Source organism: Channa argus, chromosome 18 (genome assembly GCF_033026475.1).
Source record: "Channa argus isolate prfri chromosome 18, Channa argus male v1.0, whole genome shotgun sequence".
NCBI lineage: Eukaryota > Metazoa > Chordata > Actinopteri > Anabantiformes > Channidae > Channa > Channa argus.
In genome coordinates this window covers 21,230,001-21,250,171 of record NC_090214.1, presented here as the reverse complement: position 1 = coordinate 21,250,171, position 20,171 = coordinate 21,230,001, and the positions used below count along the sequence as shown (strand labels likewise).

At 38.2% G+C, this 20,171-nt stretch overlaps 1 protein-coding gene across 4 annotated transcripts in view; it reads left to right on the top strand.

Moving 5' to 3' along the window:
* The first annotated feature begins 3,209 nt into the window (after positions 1-3,209).
* The window catches only part of slc38a9 (solute carrier family 38 member 9), an 18,156-nt gene continuing 1,194 nt past the window's right edge, over positions 3,210-20,171 (top strand). Inside the window, exons 1-16 of one of the 4 annotated variants that reach the window (XM_067484191.1) lie at positions 3,211-3,415; positions 3,628-3,724; positions 5,996-6,132; positions 7,729-7,858; positions 10,828-10,946; positions 11,045-11,108; positions 11,764-11,857; positions 13,001-13,171; positions 13,838-13,897; positions 14,183-14,386; positions 15,056-15,163; positions 15,268-15,374; positions 16,109-16,222; positions 16,444-16,592; positions 18,555-18,644; positions 20,053-20,171. The exon at positions 20,053-20,171 is cut by the window's right edge and continues 1,194 nt beyond it. In XM_067484191.1, coding sequence (XP_067340292.1) covers positions 6,035-6,132; positions 7,729-7,858; positions 10,828-10,946; positions 11,045-11,108; positions 11,764-11,857; positions 13,001-13,171; positions 13,838-13,897; positions 14,183-14,386; positions 15,056-15,163; positions 15,268-15,374; positions 16,109-16,222; positions 16,444-16,592; positions 18,555-18,644; positions 20,053-20,171 — 1,627 coding nt within the window. In that variant the 5' untranslated portion in view covers positions 3,211-3,415; positions 3,628-3,724; positions 5,996-6,034. Of the gene's footprint in view, positions 3,416-3,627; positions 3,725-5,995; positions 6,133-7,728; positions 7,859-10,827; positions 10,947-11,044; positions 11,109-11,763; positions 11,858-13,000; positions 13,172-13,837; positions 13,898-14,182; positions 14,387-15,055; positions 15,164-15,267; positions 15,375-16,108; positions 16,223-16,443; positions 16,593-16,886; positions 16,945-18,554; positions 18,645-20,052 lie in introns of those variants that run through there. The other 3 variants (XM_067484190.1, XM_067484192.1, XM_067484193.1) reach the window with 3 other exon arrangements.

Here is a 20,171-nt window from a genome sequence, read left to right as displayed (position 1 = left end):
GGACTTACTCAAAATTAGGTGAGTGGTCATTATGTTACGGCTGATATCTCACTAGGGGAAATTTTTTTCAGTTTTGATGAGAAAAGGGAAACAAACAGCAGCGGTGGAGGAAATACTCCAATCATTTATTCCTCAGTATCATTACTACAGTGTAGAAATACTCTGTTACAAGTAAAATGTACAAACTAGATTGTGAATTTCACAATGACAATAACATTTTTGTATAATAATAATAATAATAATCCAAAAGATTATCATTGATGTAGCACAAAATAGAAATACTCAAGTACAGTAGAAATCTCTTAAAATTGTAGCCCACTCTCATTAAGTAATCAATATACTAAAAAAAGCTCGGGTGTAAGGTAGAGCCAATATTGGTGAGAAGGGAATACTGCAGGGGTCTGTTTGTATTAGGTTTTTTTGTCAATTCAATTCAACTTTTTTTTTTGTTGTCCTTTCAGCCTATTCCGTGAGTCCAGGGTCGCCACAAACCATCATTGTCCGCATGTTGATTTGGCACAGATTTTACACCAGATGCCCTTCCTGACGCAACCCTCCCCAATTTCTGCCGGGCTTAGACCGGCACTGGACAGGGGTTCAGAGTCTTGCCCAGAGACACTTCGACATATAGCCGGGTCCGTGGATGACTGCCTGAGCTACAGCCGCCCAATTCAATTCAACTTTATTTATATAGCTCCAATTCGCAGAAAAGTCATCTCAAGGCACTTTACATAATAAAGTCAAGACTATAAAGATATATAGCAAAAGGGCTCCCCCTTGAGCAAGCCCTAGGCAACAGTGGAGAGAAAAAACTCCCTTTAACGGGAAAAACCTCCACCTTAACCAGTGGGCTGCCATCTGCCTTGACCGGTTGGGGTGAGTGGAAAGTGAAGAGAGAAAAGAAAAGAGCAACAACAAGCAACAACAAAACACTGGGCAGGTTGGTAGGACCAGTAGCTGTGCACTTGAAAACACACAGCTTCAAAGACGAGGACACCTGCAGAAAGGGACAGAGAGAGGGAGACAGAGAAGGAGAAAGACAACTACGGGAAAAAGACACAAAGTTAATGTCATACAATGGTGACAACTGTGGGGTGAGATTAAAAGAGAGAGGGACAAGAGGAGGATCGGGGGGTGGGTCTTCAAGCAGTCTAAGCCTATAGCAGCATAACTATCAGCATAAGCTTTATCAAAGAGAAAGGTTTAAAAGCCTAAACTTAAAAGTTGAGAGGTTGACTATTTCCTGAAACTGAACTGGAAGCTGGTTCCACAGGAGAGTAGTTTGAAAGCTAAAGGCTCTGCCTCCCATTCTACCTTTGGAAATTCTGGAAAGTGGGGCTGCATTCTGAGATCAAAGTGGTCTTCTGGGATGATGTCAAACTATGAGGTCTTCTATACATGATGGAGCCTGACCATTCAGAGCTTTATATGTAAGAAGCAGGGTTTTAAATTCTATTCTAGATTTAATGGGAAGGTGAAATATGTTCTCTTGCTAATTCCAGTCAGAACTCGTGCTGCAGCATTTTGGATTAATTGCAGGCTTTTTACAGAGTTACTGGGGCATCCTGAAAGTAGAATTACAGTAGTCCAACCTAGAAGTCCTTTCACCTTATCCCATAAATTCAGACTCGCTACAGTGGATCATTAGTCCGCATGTTGGTTTGGCAGTTTTTACGACCAGCTTTTCTACCAGGTTGGGCCCAGCACTGTGCAGCTGGGGATGGGCCATTGGGGCTTCAGTGTCCAGAGACACTTTGACATGTGGTAAGGAAGAGGGGGCCACGAACTTCTGACCCTATGGTTGGTTTGTGGCCACTCTACTCTACAAAGGGTAATATATCAATAAGTAAGTGTTGGGGGAAGCAACGCAGATATATACACGTTACCTCAACAGTAATATTATTATTATTTACTTCATGCATCAGAGAATTTCTATCTTCAGATACTGTAATTGAAAAAAAAAACTTAAAGGGATTTAATGTTCTCTGGTTAAAGCATTTTTTCTCAAATATCTTGTCTGTCATCAGTCAGGTCAGTCAGAATTGGAGCCAGGTAAGTGTCTGTGATAAAAACTGATCATCAGAAACAGATGCTCCACACAGCTGTTCAAAGGAAAAGACAGGCTCATTCTATTTAAACACTATTTTTGTAGTGCCAAAGTAAAGATGCTGATTTTCAGTTAATTTAAGAAACTTGTCGATGCCCAACACATAAACAGTGGGTTGACGAGATGTGGTTTTCCAGTGGAGACAATTGATCAGCAGGGGTCGCCCTTTTAAAAGATAAGTTAAAAACACAGGTTCTACACAGTGAAAATGTCGGGATGATGGATAATCACAGCCACTTTATTGATCAATATTTATGCCAAACCCCACCCTATTTCAACAAAGTGAATTTGAAGTTTGTCTTTTTTGCATGGAGTGGTTTGGGGAGGAGGTTTTATTCCTGATTTTGACACCCACCAAAAAAACAGTAGTACAAATGCTGTACTAAATATTTGGCATTTAGTACAGTTTCTTTAGATGGTAAAGAAAAAAATATATACGGTATAATAAGGATCACTCTCTAGATCCTCTATTGATTTCTGGTTGTTTTGCAGTGATTTTATTAACTAGCCTGCTGATTTTTTTTTGTTACAAAATTCTTTTTTGGGTTAGAAAAGAGAAAACGGTTGAATTGTTAACTCATCCGTAAACTAATTGTTGATGGTGTTTTAACAGATAACGACAAAATAATTTGACAATATGTGACTTGTTTCTATCAGAACTTCGTCACCCTGTTTCGAATCTAATGACGTTACTTTTTTAAAGAATGTTTCAGTAAATATAAAGAGGTGAAGACGTTAAATGACTGTGTGAAGAAGAGATCATCCTACCTGAAATAGATGAATAAAATAAATATAATTAAAAAAAAAAACAAGTCAGTAGGTAATAATTTTAGAAGCACACCTTTTTTCCGTGCCTTGTGTCATGAATTAATTAAAAGATGAAGGGGGGATTCGATAAATTCCCAAATCAAATGATGACAGACTCTATGTAGACAAGAGGAGGCCTATTATCAGTGATTTGTGATAAATGATAAGTGCTCACTAATAACTGAGCAATTGAATGTATTTACAAGTCAGTCTTGCCCGGTCCAATATGGCGGCGACCTTGATTTACGTTCCAGGGGGCACGTATGCTCACGTTCAACCCTCTTCCCGGAAGTCTCCGAAACGACGTAGGCTGTGCAGGTTTCCTGGGTGTTCCCTGCAAGCTACTAGCTTGCCGTAAATGTTTGTCGCTGGAATCGTAAAGTTTTGCTGAGGTCAGGCTTGTTGTCCAACTAGCTGACTGTAAGGTTTTCCAATACGGAGACAACGTGAAATGAGCTGAAGACGCCGGGAAACAGCTTCACGACAGCACGATACATTAAGGTAGAACGTTCAACTTTCACACTGGCACAAATGCCTCGAATTGACCATTAGTCTGTTTGGCATATTAAAGTGTATCAGTCGCCACTGATCAACTTTAAAGTAAAACAGGGAACTAGGCAAAGTATAGATTCTGTTTTTTTGCTTAGGTTTGCTAATTCTCTGCAGACTCAGCACTTCATATTGCTAATTCATGAGTGTTTTTTCACGTAAAGCTGACCAGATTTATTTAAACCGTCACCAACACTTAAATGATTTCTTAACCGCTAAATGACGGTCAACACCTTGGACCATGTCAGTGACGGTAACAAGGTTTGTTACTCTTTTTATTCTTGTTTTATTTGATCTGTGTGTGAGCTTATAACAGACATGCTTCACTGTGCAGCCGGTGACAAAACCGTGTTGATGGGATCAAAATCAATAAAAGTTTGCACCTTAAATTGGAAACACTAAGTTTCTAGCAGCTGGATTATGTTAACTTTATGATCCTAAGCTTTTAACTGTGTGGACTTGTTTTTTTTACACATGCAAGTTTAATATAGCAAGTACATCAGAATAAACATGTACAATATGCTGGCATCGGGAAAATAGTATGGGACCAAAAGTAATTCTAAAATTATATTCTGTGTGGCACAGTATTTATAGCTGAATTCAATTCCTTGATCCTCCTGGTCGTTCTATAATTACTTTCATTCATTCTTACATTTGCAAAGTGCTTCACAACATTTCTTGGCAGGGACATATAGTCACCCCTCAAAGTATTGGAACCACTAAAATTAAAGGGCAACTACACCAATTTTCAACTTGCTATCTAGGGCTTTAGTTCAAAGCCATAGATGACATTTTTCTTCTAGCTGTAGAGAGATACTTGGATATAGGGAGGTTTTAATGGCATTTATGTACATGTAATACCCAAATTAAAAACAAAAGAAGCAAGTTCAAAATCAGTGAAGGCATCCTTTAATATACATATCTGTAGTTTTAGTTAACATTCAACAGGACAAATGAGAAATTTCATCATTGGTCAACAAGCTGACTATTGACCAAAGCAGTGGTGAGGCTCATATGGAGTCAGCATATCACAGATATGAACAGGAGTCTGGCCATTTCGAGACTTTAAAAACAAGCAGTCAAATATCCAAATCAATCCAAGTGAACACAACGAGGACTAGTGTGATGTGTCTGCTTTTCTTTAAATATATTTAACGGCCAGTGTCCTGTATTAACTGGAGCATTTAAAGGTTTCATCTGCTGATACCAGGATGAAGACCATTTATCTCCTTCACTGTGGTTTGGAAGAGATAAATGCAGGAGTGACTGTAACTGTCACTGTGATGACAGTGATGATGGCTCCAAGTCAAAAAGAATAACTAGATTAGTCAGTGTATGTACTGCAAGAATTCTGTTTTTGTAGCCCTGAACAAAGTGTGTGTGTGTGTGTGTGTGTGTTTTTTCTTACGTTCTTACTAATGTAACTTTATCATATCATTATTACTTAAAGTTATATTTTTGAATACATACTTTTTTCTTTTAATAATGATATATATATATATATAATAATAATAATATCACAACTAAAAACTATTTCAGTGTTTAAGACTTCCTTTCATTCTAAGGTGGTGGTGCTGCTTTTGGGCAATAAATTTAGTAAAGCTCCCAGGAGCTCCATAGATCCCAGACCCTAAGGGACCCCCAGAATTGTCAGGTCCACTGCATGGCAATTGGGTTGTGGTAAACCAATTAATTGTGCAGTACCTATACTAAGTCTCCCCCCCCGCGCCCCCCCCCCCCCCCCCCCCCCCTTTGGATTTTTTTTTAAACTACACTCCTGTGATCTTCACTTAACTAATGATTGATGTGGCTCACTTTTAAAGGGGTTGTGTAGTTACACAATCATTTTATTTTTATTTTTATTGATATGGATTACTTATAGAGATCTGGTTTTACTTTGACATGAAAGACTTTTATAATTTTTTTTATTTAAAAAAGACTAATTACATTTTGATAGGCACATTATTGGCAAATATATACTATTTAGGCTTAGTAGAATGATGAGGGCCAAAAGGTCCATACGTATTTTCTGATCTTTATTGGCTGCTTATTGGGTCTTTGTTACTATTTCAGCTGATATTGATTGTACTCTGGTACATAATCCTAAACTGATTCGACCTTGGGCTCAGTTTTAATCTGTTGAGCTATGGGTGTTAATCATGGCTCAGCAGCACATATTTGCCTTTGGCATAACGTGCACGTTAATATGTCCAATTCTGTTTATATTTTGTGAAATCTTTAAAAGATTTGAAACTAGATTGGGTCAAATGGTGCAGTATTCATTTTTATGGATCACCCAGTTTTCAAGTGTTAAGTCAAGCAATCGAATGTGAGTGGCAGCTGTAACACCTTCACAAATCAGAAACGATAAGGGAAGTTTGGAAGATACGTGCTTGTAATGCCAGCTTCATATTATGGCAATAAACAGCTGTTTTACACACACACACACGCACACACACACACAAACACAATGTTTTATGGTTTTGGTTTTATAGCCTCTGATTAGATTTTACAACACATATGTCCTCCCAGTCAGGTGATGAGAGTTGAGAGGCTTTAGCTGAAGAGATCATGGAGGACGACTGCAGGCCTCTGCTGAGCTCTGGGCAGACTGGAGATTCCTACTCACATAGAAGCTCCACAGACTCTCTAGACTTCAAGGCTAAAAGGTGGGATACGCTGAAACACTACACCAATCAATATACAGTACTTACCAGCACTGCCTCTGTGTCCACATGACACAGAATAATCTCTGTAATAATCTCTCCTGTAATATAGTCAAAATAAAGTACAGCACAGGAACAAGCAATTATGACAAAGTATTTAAAGCCCTTCTGATTTTTTTACCCTTTAAAATGTAAAATTGCAATTTTTCAAAATCAATCTATACACAATAACGAATAATGACAAAGTGAAATATTTTTAATATTGTTAATTAAAAATCAAAGACTGAAAGTATTCAGCCCCTTACTTTACTACTCTGTAGAAGCCCTTTTGGTAGTAATTACTTCTCACAATCTTCTTGAATACGCTCTACAAGCTTCTCAAATCGGACTTTGAGCAGGTTTAATAAGGTATTTTTGCTAAAACCGATAAATTAGAGCTGTCTTTACTTGAAGGACATTCTGATTGTTTTATTTCACATCCACTGGTGTGAATTACAGAGCTATAGTAGGAAACACCATGTCTTTTATATGTTTACTTCCTTAATTTAGTTTATTTTGTATTTGGTTTTTAGACATGTGAACGTCCACACATGGACATAAAAACATAACATGCAGTCTACTTTTGTTTCCTTGTCCAGAAGTTCAGAGATGCTTCAGTCACTGTAGTTTTAAAATCAATGTTTAAATGCATTACATTAAGAACCAGTTTTAATATTTAGGCTCACCCTATTCAAAATGATGAGGTAGCCAAAACCTTAGAACCACTTCTTAATATAATGCACTGCAGTACGACTTCACCACCCACTCTGACCTCAGTAATAAATGCATAGTACAATCAACACCTTCTGTTTCAATTTAAATACTGAGAAATTATAACCTGTACCTAATGAAGGCAGTAGTGAACTGTGAGTTTTGCAAAATTTAAATTTGAAAATCTTATCATGCATCATGCTGCTTTAGAGAAACACTCAAAACAGCAACATGTTATTTTAATGCATTCTCAATTCTGCAATGTATGTTTTCTTTTCAGTAACAGTGTTTGCTAGATAATAAACAAGTTAGTCTTCCTGGAACTTGTGTGTGTGTGTGTGTGTGTGTGTGTGTGTGTGTGTGTGTGTGTGTGTGTGTGTGTGTGTGTGTGTGTGTGTGTGTGTGTGTGTGTGTGTGTGTGTGTGTGTGTGTGTGTGTGTGTGTGTGTGTGTGTGTGTGTGTGTGTGTGTGTGTGTGTGTGTGTGTGTGTGTGTGTGTGTGTGTGTGTGTGTCATTGGCACTATCCTAGCATCATTCCTAACTGCATAAGTAGCATGTGTGAATTTTAATCAAGTTAGGTATTTCACAGTGACTGTCTAGCTTTCTAGGACCAAAAGCTTCCAGCAAGGCACATGTTTGTCTCTGTCATTCATTCAAGACATTTTTACAATATTTTAACTAATCATTTGATCACTTGCATGTCTTTAAAATGCCAGAAAATAAACCGCAGAAGCTATATGTTGTCATGTTGGAGAAGCTGAAAATAAAAGTTTTGACACATTTGGGTAACCTAAACTTGGTACATTAACATTTTTGTACGGATACAATATTTTTGTCTGCTTTTTCTAGGCCTTTCCACGTAGAGCCCAGGATCATCGTAGGTGATGACCCACAGGAGAGAATATCTGCTGAGGCTGCCATCCTCAACAGCAGGGTCCATTACTACAGCAAGCTGACAGGCTCTTCTGACAGACTGCTGGTAGGTTCATTTCTACAGAGATATAGCTATGAATGTTGTGGATATGTGGCCCCTGGACACACATTTGCTAAGGACCTTTACCTACACACTGTATAAAACAGCAATTTTATTTGCCACTGAAGATGCATCCGTAAACACTACGCAGCAGAGCAAATGACCCCCCCTTTCTCTCTCTACTCCAGAACAGACACCCCAAAGTCTGTTTTTACCAAATGTATTTGATTATTGATGTTCTCTTCTTTCAGCCCTTGGTAATTGTCAAGCTTTTCATTTTTTCCTTTTTCCAGATTTTGCTATCACTTGCTACATTTATCAGTACAGCATTGGTTTCTGTTTGTACACCAATTTCATGTCTGCTTCGTTAGCCATTACCAATTTGTCACGTCCGTGTCTTTGGCTGGTAGTCTCCAAGGTCTTGGGTACGGACACTGTGTTGTACTTGAGTAAGCCTCTCCTCATCATGCCTTCTGCAGTTCTGATAGCTTGTTAAGCTCCTTCATGGAGGATACTACTCCTTATATCTCATGTTTAACAAGGATTTCAAGGATCATGGTTTCTGTGGTGTATATCGGCTTGTTGGTCTCAGTTATGGCTGTAGTATGGATTGTTCATGTTGCTTCATTAGCATCTTCTAATAGACATTCAGAAAGTACTTTACTTAGTTATGGTAATCTGCTATGAAGGTTCCAGATCTCCATCATAAGAACTCAGTTTGTTTGTAGAAAACAAGAGTATGGCTCCAGCAGATTCCAGGAACAACATCAGGAACAGTGGTTGACGGTGGCACAGGAGGTATAGCAATCATCCACCAATCCCACAGCTGTTGGTTTGATCTCTGGCTCCTCTGATCACATGTGCTTGCTAAAGTGTCCTTGAGCAAGACATTAGGTACCGATAGGTAGAAAAGCACAATATAAGTGCAGACCTCTGAGATCCAGATGAGTGCAGTCTTAGGAACAGCTAAAATACTGTGCAGACCTCTAAGCTCCTCTAAGAGCTTGAAGCAAAAATAAAGTATTTTGACAAATTATTTTAATTTTATTACTTTCATATTTAGTCTTAGTTTTTCACATTAAGTCAATATTTTGAACTTATAAAATGTAAAAAATAAACAAAAAGCTGCATACTCACTCTCCCCTTTTTCTACTTCTTATTCCTTCCTGTCATTTTGTTTAAAGCTTAGTGATTTAGCACACAGTGAATTAGATCAGCGTGATATGGAAAGCCAATTTTTCTCCTTGTCCCTGCTGTTCAATGTTTTATAGCTGTTTTTAAATAGTTGTATTTTATCAACCAGTGATTATGAATGCTGTTGCAAATGGCACTGAATGGCAGCTCAATGTGCCAGTGCTACAGCCAGTGTTTGAGAATCAAGCTCTTTGTGCTGTGCACATGTGCCAACATATCTGATCTTAATGGCATAAACAGATGGACACTGGCAGCAAAATGGAGCAGCATCATTGACAAGTGTCAAACAGTTGGCATCCTACCATATTGCACAGCAGTATGATGGAGGCAGTTGATACAAAGCATCAGGTTGCATCAGGTTCCAAGCTCTGTCTCTTGCCTACGGCGTTTATCAACTCAACAGCTATTTCTTACCTCAACTCCCTCATTCAAGTCTACAAACCGTCCGCTGCGGTCTGCCAAAGAATGACGTCTGGTGGTCCCACTACTGACTGAAGACCCCAAGCAAATCTCTTCAGCACAATGATCCCATGATGGTGGAACGTGCTACCAAAATCTGCACGCTCAGCAGACTCACTCCCAATATTCAAAACTGCTGAAAACAGAACTCTTCCGCATCTTCCTATGCACTTAAATCTCTTAAAACAAAAAACACTTGCATCACATGAAATGTAAACAGTTTTCTGATAGGACTTAGCTTTGATGTTTTCTCATTGACTCATTGATTTTTGTTTGCCTTGTACCTCATTTATAAGTCTCTTTGGATGAAAGCATCTGCTAAATAAAAATAACTAGATGTAAATGTAAATAGAGTAAATAATTTTAAAAAAGTGTTTCATTACAGAGAATGTTGTGTGGTATGAAGTGGGGGATGGGAGCACTAGTTGTGAGCTCTGCACTGAGTCAGCTGTGGTGGTTACAGTGGGTTACTACCTACATACTTTGTAAGGCTGCAATTCTCTACTTATGTACTGTGACAGTCATTTGGTTTATATAGTGAAAGCTATGATGTGACAGTTTAATGACTTTACTGGACTTGTTTGGACCATTTAACAGTGTTTGATGCAAAGTAGGATGTCTTTATTATTTGTATCTGAATAGGCTCTTATGGGTATGGATATTATTACTGTTGTATTGGTGGGCTCCAGTGCCCCATCTCTGTCTATACAGGAGGCATTAGTGTGGCTAATTCACCTGTGTTTAGGAAATGGTCCCAGCTCAGAACACAATCTCTGTGGTTACAGGTGTTAACAGAAGAAATTTGACTTCAAGCATAAAAATACACTTCTGGCTACAGTACATGCTGTGTAATTATGTAACTAATGAAATAAGGAGCATATCAGTTCTGTGAGATGTGTGTGACACAATAGTTGAATGTCTCTTGTTTATCAAGTGTGTTAAATTCTGGGCTTTATAAACGTTTCCAGAGGAATGTGGTCTAATAATGAATGAGGAAATAGATGAATGAATAAGGATATGCTGTGGAATGACCTCAAGAGCTGTTTACCTCAGATGTCCTAAAAAAATGGCTGACCTGAAGCAGTTCTGTAAGAAAGTTGGCCAGAATTAGCAGCAGATCAGCTTAGAAATATTGTTTGTTTATTGTTGGGACTTTGATGAAGACCAGACCATGATTTCATTTTTGCAGAATACCAGGAAACTGCAAACCGTGCTCTTACTTTTTTTGCATGTAACATGTGTTTTACAACTGTAATAACATACATGTTTTTCATAAAGTCTGCTGTTTCAGTACCTGTGAGAATCTGCCTGTTTTCCTTCAGAGCCCTCCAAACCATGTGATCCCCCAGCCAGAGGAGATCTACATCTACAGCCCACTGGGGACAGCTTTTAAGGTGGGAGGCAGTGAACAGGTCTCTAAAAACCCCAGTATCGTCACTATGTAAGTCCAGTCAGCATCAGTCAGTCTTCTTTTCATTCTTATTAGAAGTGAATGGGTTGGAATGGTTTTATTATTACCTTGCTATTCATTTCTCACAGATTTGCTATATGGAACACAATGATGGGCACCTCCATACTCAGCATACCTTGGGGTATAAAGCAGGTGATTTGTGTGTGATTTGTGTTTTTTTCATACACTTCAAGTCCATGTCTCATTTTTGTGTTGCCTTCAGTTTTTGAAAGACACAGATAATTGACGGAGTCTCAAAGACCACTGGAGAGTCTGGAGCAAAGATGTTTCCAACTGGTATTTTAGTGCTTGATCTGAAAATGTGGAGAGGACTGTATGAAGTTCCCCTGTATACAGTGTGTATGAATGCTGTCCATGAGAAAGCCTCATGACAAACACAAGACTTCACAATCTCAAGAATAATTACATCTTAGGGATTTTCATCCGAGGTCCACTCAGTTTAGTTGTGTACTGTAGGTAAGCTTTGCCAGCAAGTTGACCAGGGGCACTCGCCTCTATTCAGCGGCTCAAGTGGCCCCTAACTGTTTTTGGACCCCCTGGTGTTCTGGACTTGCTCCAGTTGTAAACTACAGTTAGTTTCTACCTGCAGTTACTAAACAAACCACATTTTCTCCTGGAATCCAGTGTTCAGGTGTTATTAAGGCAGTGCTGCCTTTTAATATGTCCTTGCAGGGATCACATACCAACCATCATCAAAGCCGGTCCCTGATTTGGACCTGGCACAAGCAAGCCAGCAGTTTAAGATGGTTACCGCTGAATGTGTAAAGTGTTATGTTTGTCCCTTTAGGCTGGTTTCACCTTGGGGATCCTCATACTCATCTTTATAGGTTTGCTGATGCTCTACTGTTGTTACATCGTCCTAAAATCACGAAATGCAATACGTAAGTCCAGCAGCATTTTTGTTTAGAATTTATTATATTGTTAATTATTGAAATTTGTTGTCATTACTTTGAAGATGGTAACAAACTAGAATTACTCCCTAAAGACTGTAACTTGGTTGTATTATTTTCTATACATAATAATTTCTATAATAATTTTATACCATTGTATACTACAATCTTAGTCTTCAGTCTTCTGGAAAGAATTGGAATTAACCCACCCATTAGCAAAATAATGTTTTTGGAGGGCGATCATGTGTCCAGTAGGACCATATGGAATTAGTGAGATTTGACCTTTCACAAAACTGTTATGTGCTTTGCTTGAGCTCTTTTAAGGCAGCTGTTGTCAGCTGCACAGAACATCTGGGAATATTATTAGCCCTCAGTCCTGTCCTCTGCTGAACTCAGTTATTTATAGGTGTCCAAGCACCTATTTGAGATTTTCTTTGTCTTGTATTTTGTAGGAGAAGATCAGAACATCCAGAGAGAACTCAGAATAGGAGCAGCTTAGTGCAAGTTAGTTTAGTTTCAGGATGCCAACTGGGAACCTTCCAATGGAGGATTTCCAGGCAGGCAGGCAGGCAGGCAGGCATACATACATACATACATACATACATACATACATACATACATACATACATACATACATACATACATACATACATACATACATACATACATACATACATACATTCATTTACATACTAGGTAAATTAGTTAAAACTAGTTAAATGCAGAACTTTGAACACTTTGTGGTTATTCATCTGAAACAAATAAATCAATTCCCAGCATCAGATAAACATTTAAAAATTTAGCTAAAACTTAATGCACTTTACTTTTAATATAATTATATCAAACTAGAAAAATCATTTCCAAAAAGAAAATGCACTGTGAATTCTTCTGCGCTGAAAGGATTTTCCAAATAAAGCTGAAAAAAGTTAAATTGTTTTTGCTAAAATAGCTTAAAGTTTTGCTGGCGCCAAAAATGTATGATAGAAGGATCTCAGAATAATGATGATGATAATAATAATAATAATAATAATAATAATATTTACTGTGAAATGGAAAATATATGTCCGCCACCATGACTTTGTGTGGAAAGAACCAGACACTCACTCATTTATGCCTGCTCTGTGTTCTGGCCAGCCTTAGTGGACACATCCGACTGGGAATTCCCTGATGTTTGTAGGTACTACTTTGGCAAGGTTGGCCAGTGGCTCAGCTTATTCTTCTCAATGGTGTCACTTATTGGAGCCATGGTGGTTTACTGGGTCCTCATGTCCAACTTCCTCTACAACACAGGACAGTTCATCTACAGTAAGTTGCCGTGCTCTTACCAATATGAGCAAGGATGTGTTATCAAAAATATCACTCATTTGACCACATTCCCTTAGAGCGAGCTGAGGCTGAATTTGAACGTACAGTCCTGTTAAATGTTGCTAAATTATTCATTTGATTAGATGCAGGTTTTTTAATGTTATTATAACTCTTATTTAAGTTTCATTAGTTTATCCTTGTTTAATGTCAAATCAATTAATTATTAGCTAGCAGATTTATGTGGCAATTTTTACCACAGCATGGGTTATTTATCTGTTTTGCAAATATAATTGAGCTACACATAAGTAATCGTTGACTTAAAACAGACTTTTAAGTTCAAACAGCAGCCTTACTTGTTCAATAAACTAAAAAATCTAAACTACGACAATAGTTTAAACAATAACCAACATTTAATCCAGATACCATTTAACTGTGTTAGATACATGAATAGCATTTTCTGACTTGATGTAAAAATGTAAGGCAGCCTACAGTTTATGGATGAGTGTTTCTGTCTGTTGATAAAATAACAATACTATTCGGATAACGAATCACAAAACTGGGTTACACTATCTTTATAGTATACACAGATGTACTAGTAGTGGGTATAACTCCAAAATGTACAAATATGACTTTTGCTTTGGACTGATGGTTTCCTCCCACTTGCAGGCTATGCCCATCATATTAACATGTCTGATTCCGAGTTTGGAACCAATGGCTCAGATAAAGGTAAGGTACTCGGTGTAGAAGGGCTTGTAATCTGTCCTGCTTGTGGGCAGACAATGACTAAACTTGAATTCCAAGCAAACAAATAAGATTCAGTATTTTATACAATTTTTGCCTTAAAAATTGGTATATTAGGTCTTTTTTATTGTATTTTTTAATATCTTTTATTATTCACTAAGAATAAGAAAGTATGTGATGTTACATGCCCAGCACTGTGAAATGTTATTTAAGTTTTGGATAAGGCCACTGTAAATGGTTGAATACCGACGTTTTGTTTGTTTCCACCAGTCATCTGTCCGTATCCCAACACTGAACCTGGAAGAAATGAGAGCATCAGCCGGAATTATTTCAGTAACGTCGGAAATGAAACTTCTGAGACCTTTGAACACTGGTGGAGCAAAACCAACACCATCCCGCTCTACCTTATTATCCTGCTGCTGCCACTGCTCTGCTTCCGCTCAGCCTCCTTCTTCGCCAGGTTCACCTTCTTGGGTAAGACAGAACAGGACAACAGAACAATGAATGAAGAGTAGGTAACTGTTTTAGGATCAAGTCAGAACACAGATACTGGTGATCTTCAAAAAATAACTTACAATTAATATGCTACCAGTATATAACTGAACAACCTGGACAAACAGAAATGGATGTTAGATAGAGAAGCCACGCTGTTTGGAGTCTGCCAGAGTCTCAAGCTTTTAGCTTGTGCTCAACGTTGTCATTGCCAGTTAAGAAGCAGGTCAAATCAGCTGTCACACGCCAACATATTTGATGAATTAAACTGACTGGCAATAATGAATCAGGATTACTTGAAAATATTTTTCTGAGTAACCTGGTTACTTAAGTGCATTTAAACACAGTCACTCTAAATATCCATATCATTGTGTTGGATTATCAGTCTGGTAAACAATGAGTAACTATTTAAAATAAAAATAAACAGTGTCAACATGTTTTGTAATTGTCTACAGCTCAGGTTGTGATATAAATGTGAATTGTTCTTATACACATACTAATATATCCAGCTCTGCTGGATCAAAATGGAGGTTTTGCCATTAATATAGCAGTTAGCCGTAGTTTTTGATTTTAGGTTTTGTCATGTCAGGATAAGGTTCAGAATGTGCTGCATCATTCCTCCACCCACCACTTCATCGTTGAACTTTCCAGGTACAATTTCTGTGATCTACCTGATTGTGATGGTCACTATTAAAGCTGTGCAACTTGGCTTCCACCTGGAGTTCCACTGGTTTGATACAACAGAGTTATATGTTCCAGGTAAACCCCCTGCACCTTTTTAGGGCATTTTTGTATTTTCTTTTTTACATTTTTATTTGTTTCAGTGTAGTGGAAAATGTATCATTTCTGTCTTGTTCTTTCAGAGTTCAGAGTATACTTCCCTCAGCTGACTGGTGTCCTCACTCTGGCTTTCTTCATTCACAACTGCATCATCACATTAATGCGGAGCAACAAGAACCAAGATAAAAATGTGAGCCTTATTCACGTTTGCTCCCGTACAGCTTCACTAACTGCTAACACACATTAGATACACTGCGTTACACTCTTTTACTCACCTCTCAATTGATGTTAGGAGCTGTGTTCTTGTGGGAGTTGATGGATATAAAATCTTTATTCAAGCTCACGTGTTAAAAATCTTTGAGCCAAAAAGAAGTTTGCTTCACTTTCTGCCTGGACAGTCCCGCTTTTTGTCATAACCCGGCTTAAGGGTCATGAAGTAGGTGTGTGAAAGTGGCATAATGGGATGTTAAATAATGCAAACAAATACCAAATAAAAGCAGTAGGTTGCAGAAAAAAGCCAAAATGCTTCTTTTCTCTTCTGTGAAGCACTGCTCTCATTCTGGCTTTGTAATTAGAATGCTCGGACTTTTTAAAAGTTAGTGAGTGCATACACAAACACACACACATAGAAAGGACCTGTCACAATATTTAGACCCTCAAAAGCAACAAAATACACCTTCCTGTAAATGTAACAGTTAAAACAACAAAGAAAAGTAAATTCAGACTTAAGTTAAGGCAGCCCAAACCAATCAAGTAATTTTTCTGCATGAAATAAATGTGACTTCATCAGCAGTGGCGGTGGGTTAAGGACCAATTCACAAACTGGAAGGAGAGTACAGTCACCCCCCCCCATGCACACATGACAGTTAAGACAATACGTGGAGTGGCACTGTGTTTAGAGTAAATATGTTTTGGTTTTTTCAGGTGCGGGACCTGTCGGTGGCTTATATTCTTGTAGGCCTGACCTATCTGTATGTGGGAGTGTTAATCTTTGCTGCCTTTCCTTCACCCCCTCTTTCCAAAGACTGCATTGAACCAGTAAGTTACATTTTGTGACTAGTGATCTTCATTTACAGAGGTGTGTGTGTGTGTGTGTGTGTGTGTGTGTGTGTGTGTGTGGGAAAATGCATTATGAAAATTCAGATTTAGGAACCCGTACATCATACTAGCAGTTACAGATACAGATTACATTCACGTGATCGGCTCTAACCGTAGATTTACTTCACGTAGTATAACCACCGTTGTTTTCTCTCCTTCAGAACTTCTTAGATAACTTCCCCAGCAGTGATGTGATGGTGTTTGTGGCTCGGACCTTGCTTTTATTCCAGATGATCACAGTCTATCCCCTGCTTGGATACTTGGTGCGGGTCCAGACGATGGGCCAGATCTTTGGTAATCATTACCCAAGGTAATCAAGAAGGATACTATGAATATTTTTAGCTTGTTATTTCCCTGGAAGTACATTAGCAAGGCAGACAGATAATGATAAGTCATCATTTTTACAAATCCAAAAACAACAGAAGTTAGAGTTAACCTAAGCAGTATCGCTGTGGTCGCCCAGTAAACAATGAACTGATTCTCAGTATGATGCTCTGTAAAGCTGAAGATCACTGCGCATTAGGCTTGTAATTCTATTTAGGGTCATCACTACTCCTGATACCTTTCACAGTTCCACATTGTATTTACACCCTATCCTGTTTAGAGTTGCTGTGGTGTTGAAGCCTATCGCACGTGTCATTGGGTGATAGGCACGATAAAGCCTGGACAGGTTCCAACCGGTACATTATTTTAAATGTTTGAATCACAGACACTCAGGAAGTCTTTTCATAACTGTCATTGCATTCACTTTGAAGGGAAAGCACATGTTTGGCTAAATCACATATGAAATTCCGTATTACTCATATTCTCAGAATTACTCTCATTTCTTGTTTTCTTATAATGATCATAAATGAAATTCCTAAGATTAATTAATCAACAGTTTTTGGCTTGTCCCTTCAGGGGTAGGGCTGGGGTGGCTGGGTGGGGGATTTGAAACCGCTCTTCTGCATTCCAACCCAATACTCTACCACTGAGCCACCAGGCCCCCACTTTAATCCCTAAATTTAATTGCCTTACTGTACACAATCATGGACCCAGGGCTACGTCCCCTCTTTTATACTAATGGAATTATAAGAAGCTGGCCTATTTACAACAGCCAAAAATTATATTCTTTACTGTATCATTCTGTGACCTAGCAATTGACCAGTTACTCTTCTCATGCACTCAACACGAGCACCGTTAACGTAGCTTTTTAACAGATCTAACTGTATTAGGACTTATTTGAAGAACGGAGGAAAACCTTTATTGTCCTTGAGCACATATCTATATTCCAATGACTTCTTTCTTTGCATTTAACCCATCTCCCTGGGGGGAGCAGTGGGCAGCCATGGGGCAGTGCCCGTGGAGCTAGTGCTGAGTGTTTCGCTCAGGGATGCACCTGGTGGTGGGCTGGGATTTGATCATGCAACTTCTGCATCCCATCCTGCTGCTCTACCCATTAAGTTACCAGGCTGAGATGTTTCTTACTGTTTTCATGGTTACAAATGGTAAAACAATTAAGCACTACCATCACTTTAAATTACACCACTATTGGAAATTTTATTTCTATTAGACACATCAATAATTCAGTCCCTCCAGGACCTATTTTTACATAAATGTGTATTGTGTATATACGAGGCCTGATTCACAACAGCTTTTACAAAAACATCTGTGATGCATTTTGCATGTTGTTATGATCTTTTATATTGCAAGGTCACACAGAATTCTTTAGGGGTTTGTGTAATTAAAAATGGGACCATGACATTGCAAAACTCCTGGACGGACTAATAATCTTATGAGTAGTGGTTGTGACCCTGGGAGGTTTATTAAGTAATTGCAAAAAATCACCGAGCTTTATAGTACATACAACGTTTCTTCTTGAAAAAAATCCATATTTAAACTATTAGTTATAATATTCTCAAATGTAAATTGTAAAGCATATCAGTCTTAGTCACCTCATATTTGGTGAGCAATGATTTTGATTCCGATTTATGTCTCATGATGTCAGTTTTATGTTGCATTTGTCAGCCTCCAAGGAAGTTGATCTATTTATTTTGATATGATTTAAATTTTAAAAATTATCACTAGCTTTTGAACACAAACAGTCGGATACAGTTAGAGACTAGGTGGCCATGGTAGTGGAGCATTTAGGGTGAGAGATTGCTCAAGAGGTGGTGGAGACCAAAGCCAGCACTAAAGTAGAAGGAATATTACATTTCCTAACATATTTTTTTTCAGTAGTCTTTGTAATAATATTACAGCCATTCAGCATTTTCACTTTGTCTATCCTCAGTTTCTTTCACATTCTGGCCCTGAATGTCATCATTGTTGCTGCTGGCGTCCTGACAGCGAAGTTCTATCCCAATATCGGATCTATTATACGGTATGTTAGAAATTGTTGCCCTGTTCACTCATGTATATTTTATTATGACAATAAGTCTTCTAGTGCTGTTTTATGAGCTTTTTATTTACTGTTCAGCAGAGGCAAACTTTGGCTGCACTCAACACGACATAACATTATGGTCTAATTGATGACACTGAGGGGCAGCAGGTGCTCTGTCTGTGTCTGCACACGACATGTTCACTACAAGCTGTAGATCACCTGCATTTTGCAAGTGTTCAGACCACAATACACAGTTATTTCTGCAAAGTGCTGTACAGGAAAATGTGCCTGTAAAAATAAATACACTTTACTTCCTCTAGTGTAAGTAAAACATGAAACCTTGCATAAAGGTTTAGTTTCATAACATGCCTAAGATGGTCTGGACAACAAGGAATGTGGCTGAAATGCTTTTTGTGTAGACAAGGTAAAAGTTTAAACTGCATTTCAGATTGATGTGACGACGTTTGGCAGTAGTTTCAATACTCTAATAAAGTTATTTAAAAGTTAGAACCAATTCAAAATTTCCATGATCTGGGTTTGTTATGATGGTGTATTATTTACACTATTTTGAAAGCTATTGTTCAAATTTGATAAAGGTGAGAAGAGATGAAGAGAGAGAAAATGGATGATGATATTTGGCAAAACTAATTTTGATTCAAGCACAGCCAAACTTGCAAAAGTGAGGCCGGAATCCTCTACGGACCTACTCTGGCAGCATCACTGACTATCAACACTTTTTAAAATCATGACAAAGTCAAAACATCATTTATGGTTTAATAACAGAAATGCAGGGGAAATCTCACAAGATGATACATGAAAACAAGACTCAGACACAACATGGCATAAATTTCCCCCTGTCTGTTGTCACTAATAAAGACAAAATAGACATTTTTCTATCGTTCCAAGTCAGTGGTCATTGTCAAGGGAGACATTTTTCAGTTTCTTGGAATAGTTATTTCTTGTTTTTGTTTTCTTTTTTACTTGAAATATCATATGTCAGTGTCACTGTTGGCCTTTCATTTATCCAATCAGATCCATTAATTTCATATAACAACACTTTGTGCCCCCTAAACCATTCTCAGATTTAGCAACTCTTTGCTACAAAGGCAAGCACACAACTTGTATTTCTGATTTATTGTCTTTTTTCTTCTGCTTACAAAACTGATTTGTTCATTCTTGATGCAACCATAAAATCTAGATGGTAACAAAAGAATCCAGACCAGTGTTTCAAGTGTTTCGCCATTGTCCTTGTTAAACAACATTATAGTTCTTTATTATACATTTTTCTTTACACATTTCTAGTCTTCTCTTGAGGATATGCCTAAAGTTATCATTTACAAGTTGACTCGTCCTGATGCACTTCTACGTAAATGTTCTATCCTGATGTTAACACTGTTTCCCTTTGCAGGTTCTCTGGGGCAACATGTGGCTTGGCTCTAGTGTTCATCTTTCCTGCTTTAGTACACATGATCTCCCTAAAACAGCAGGGGGCACTGCGCTGGCCATCAGCCCTCATCCACAGTTTCC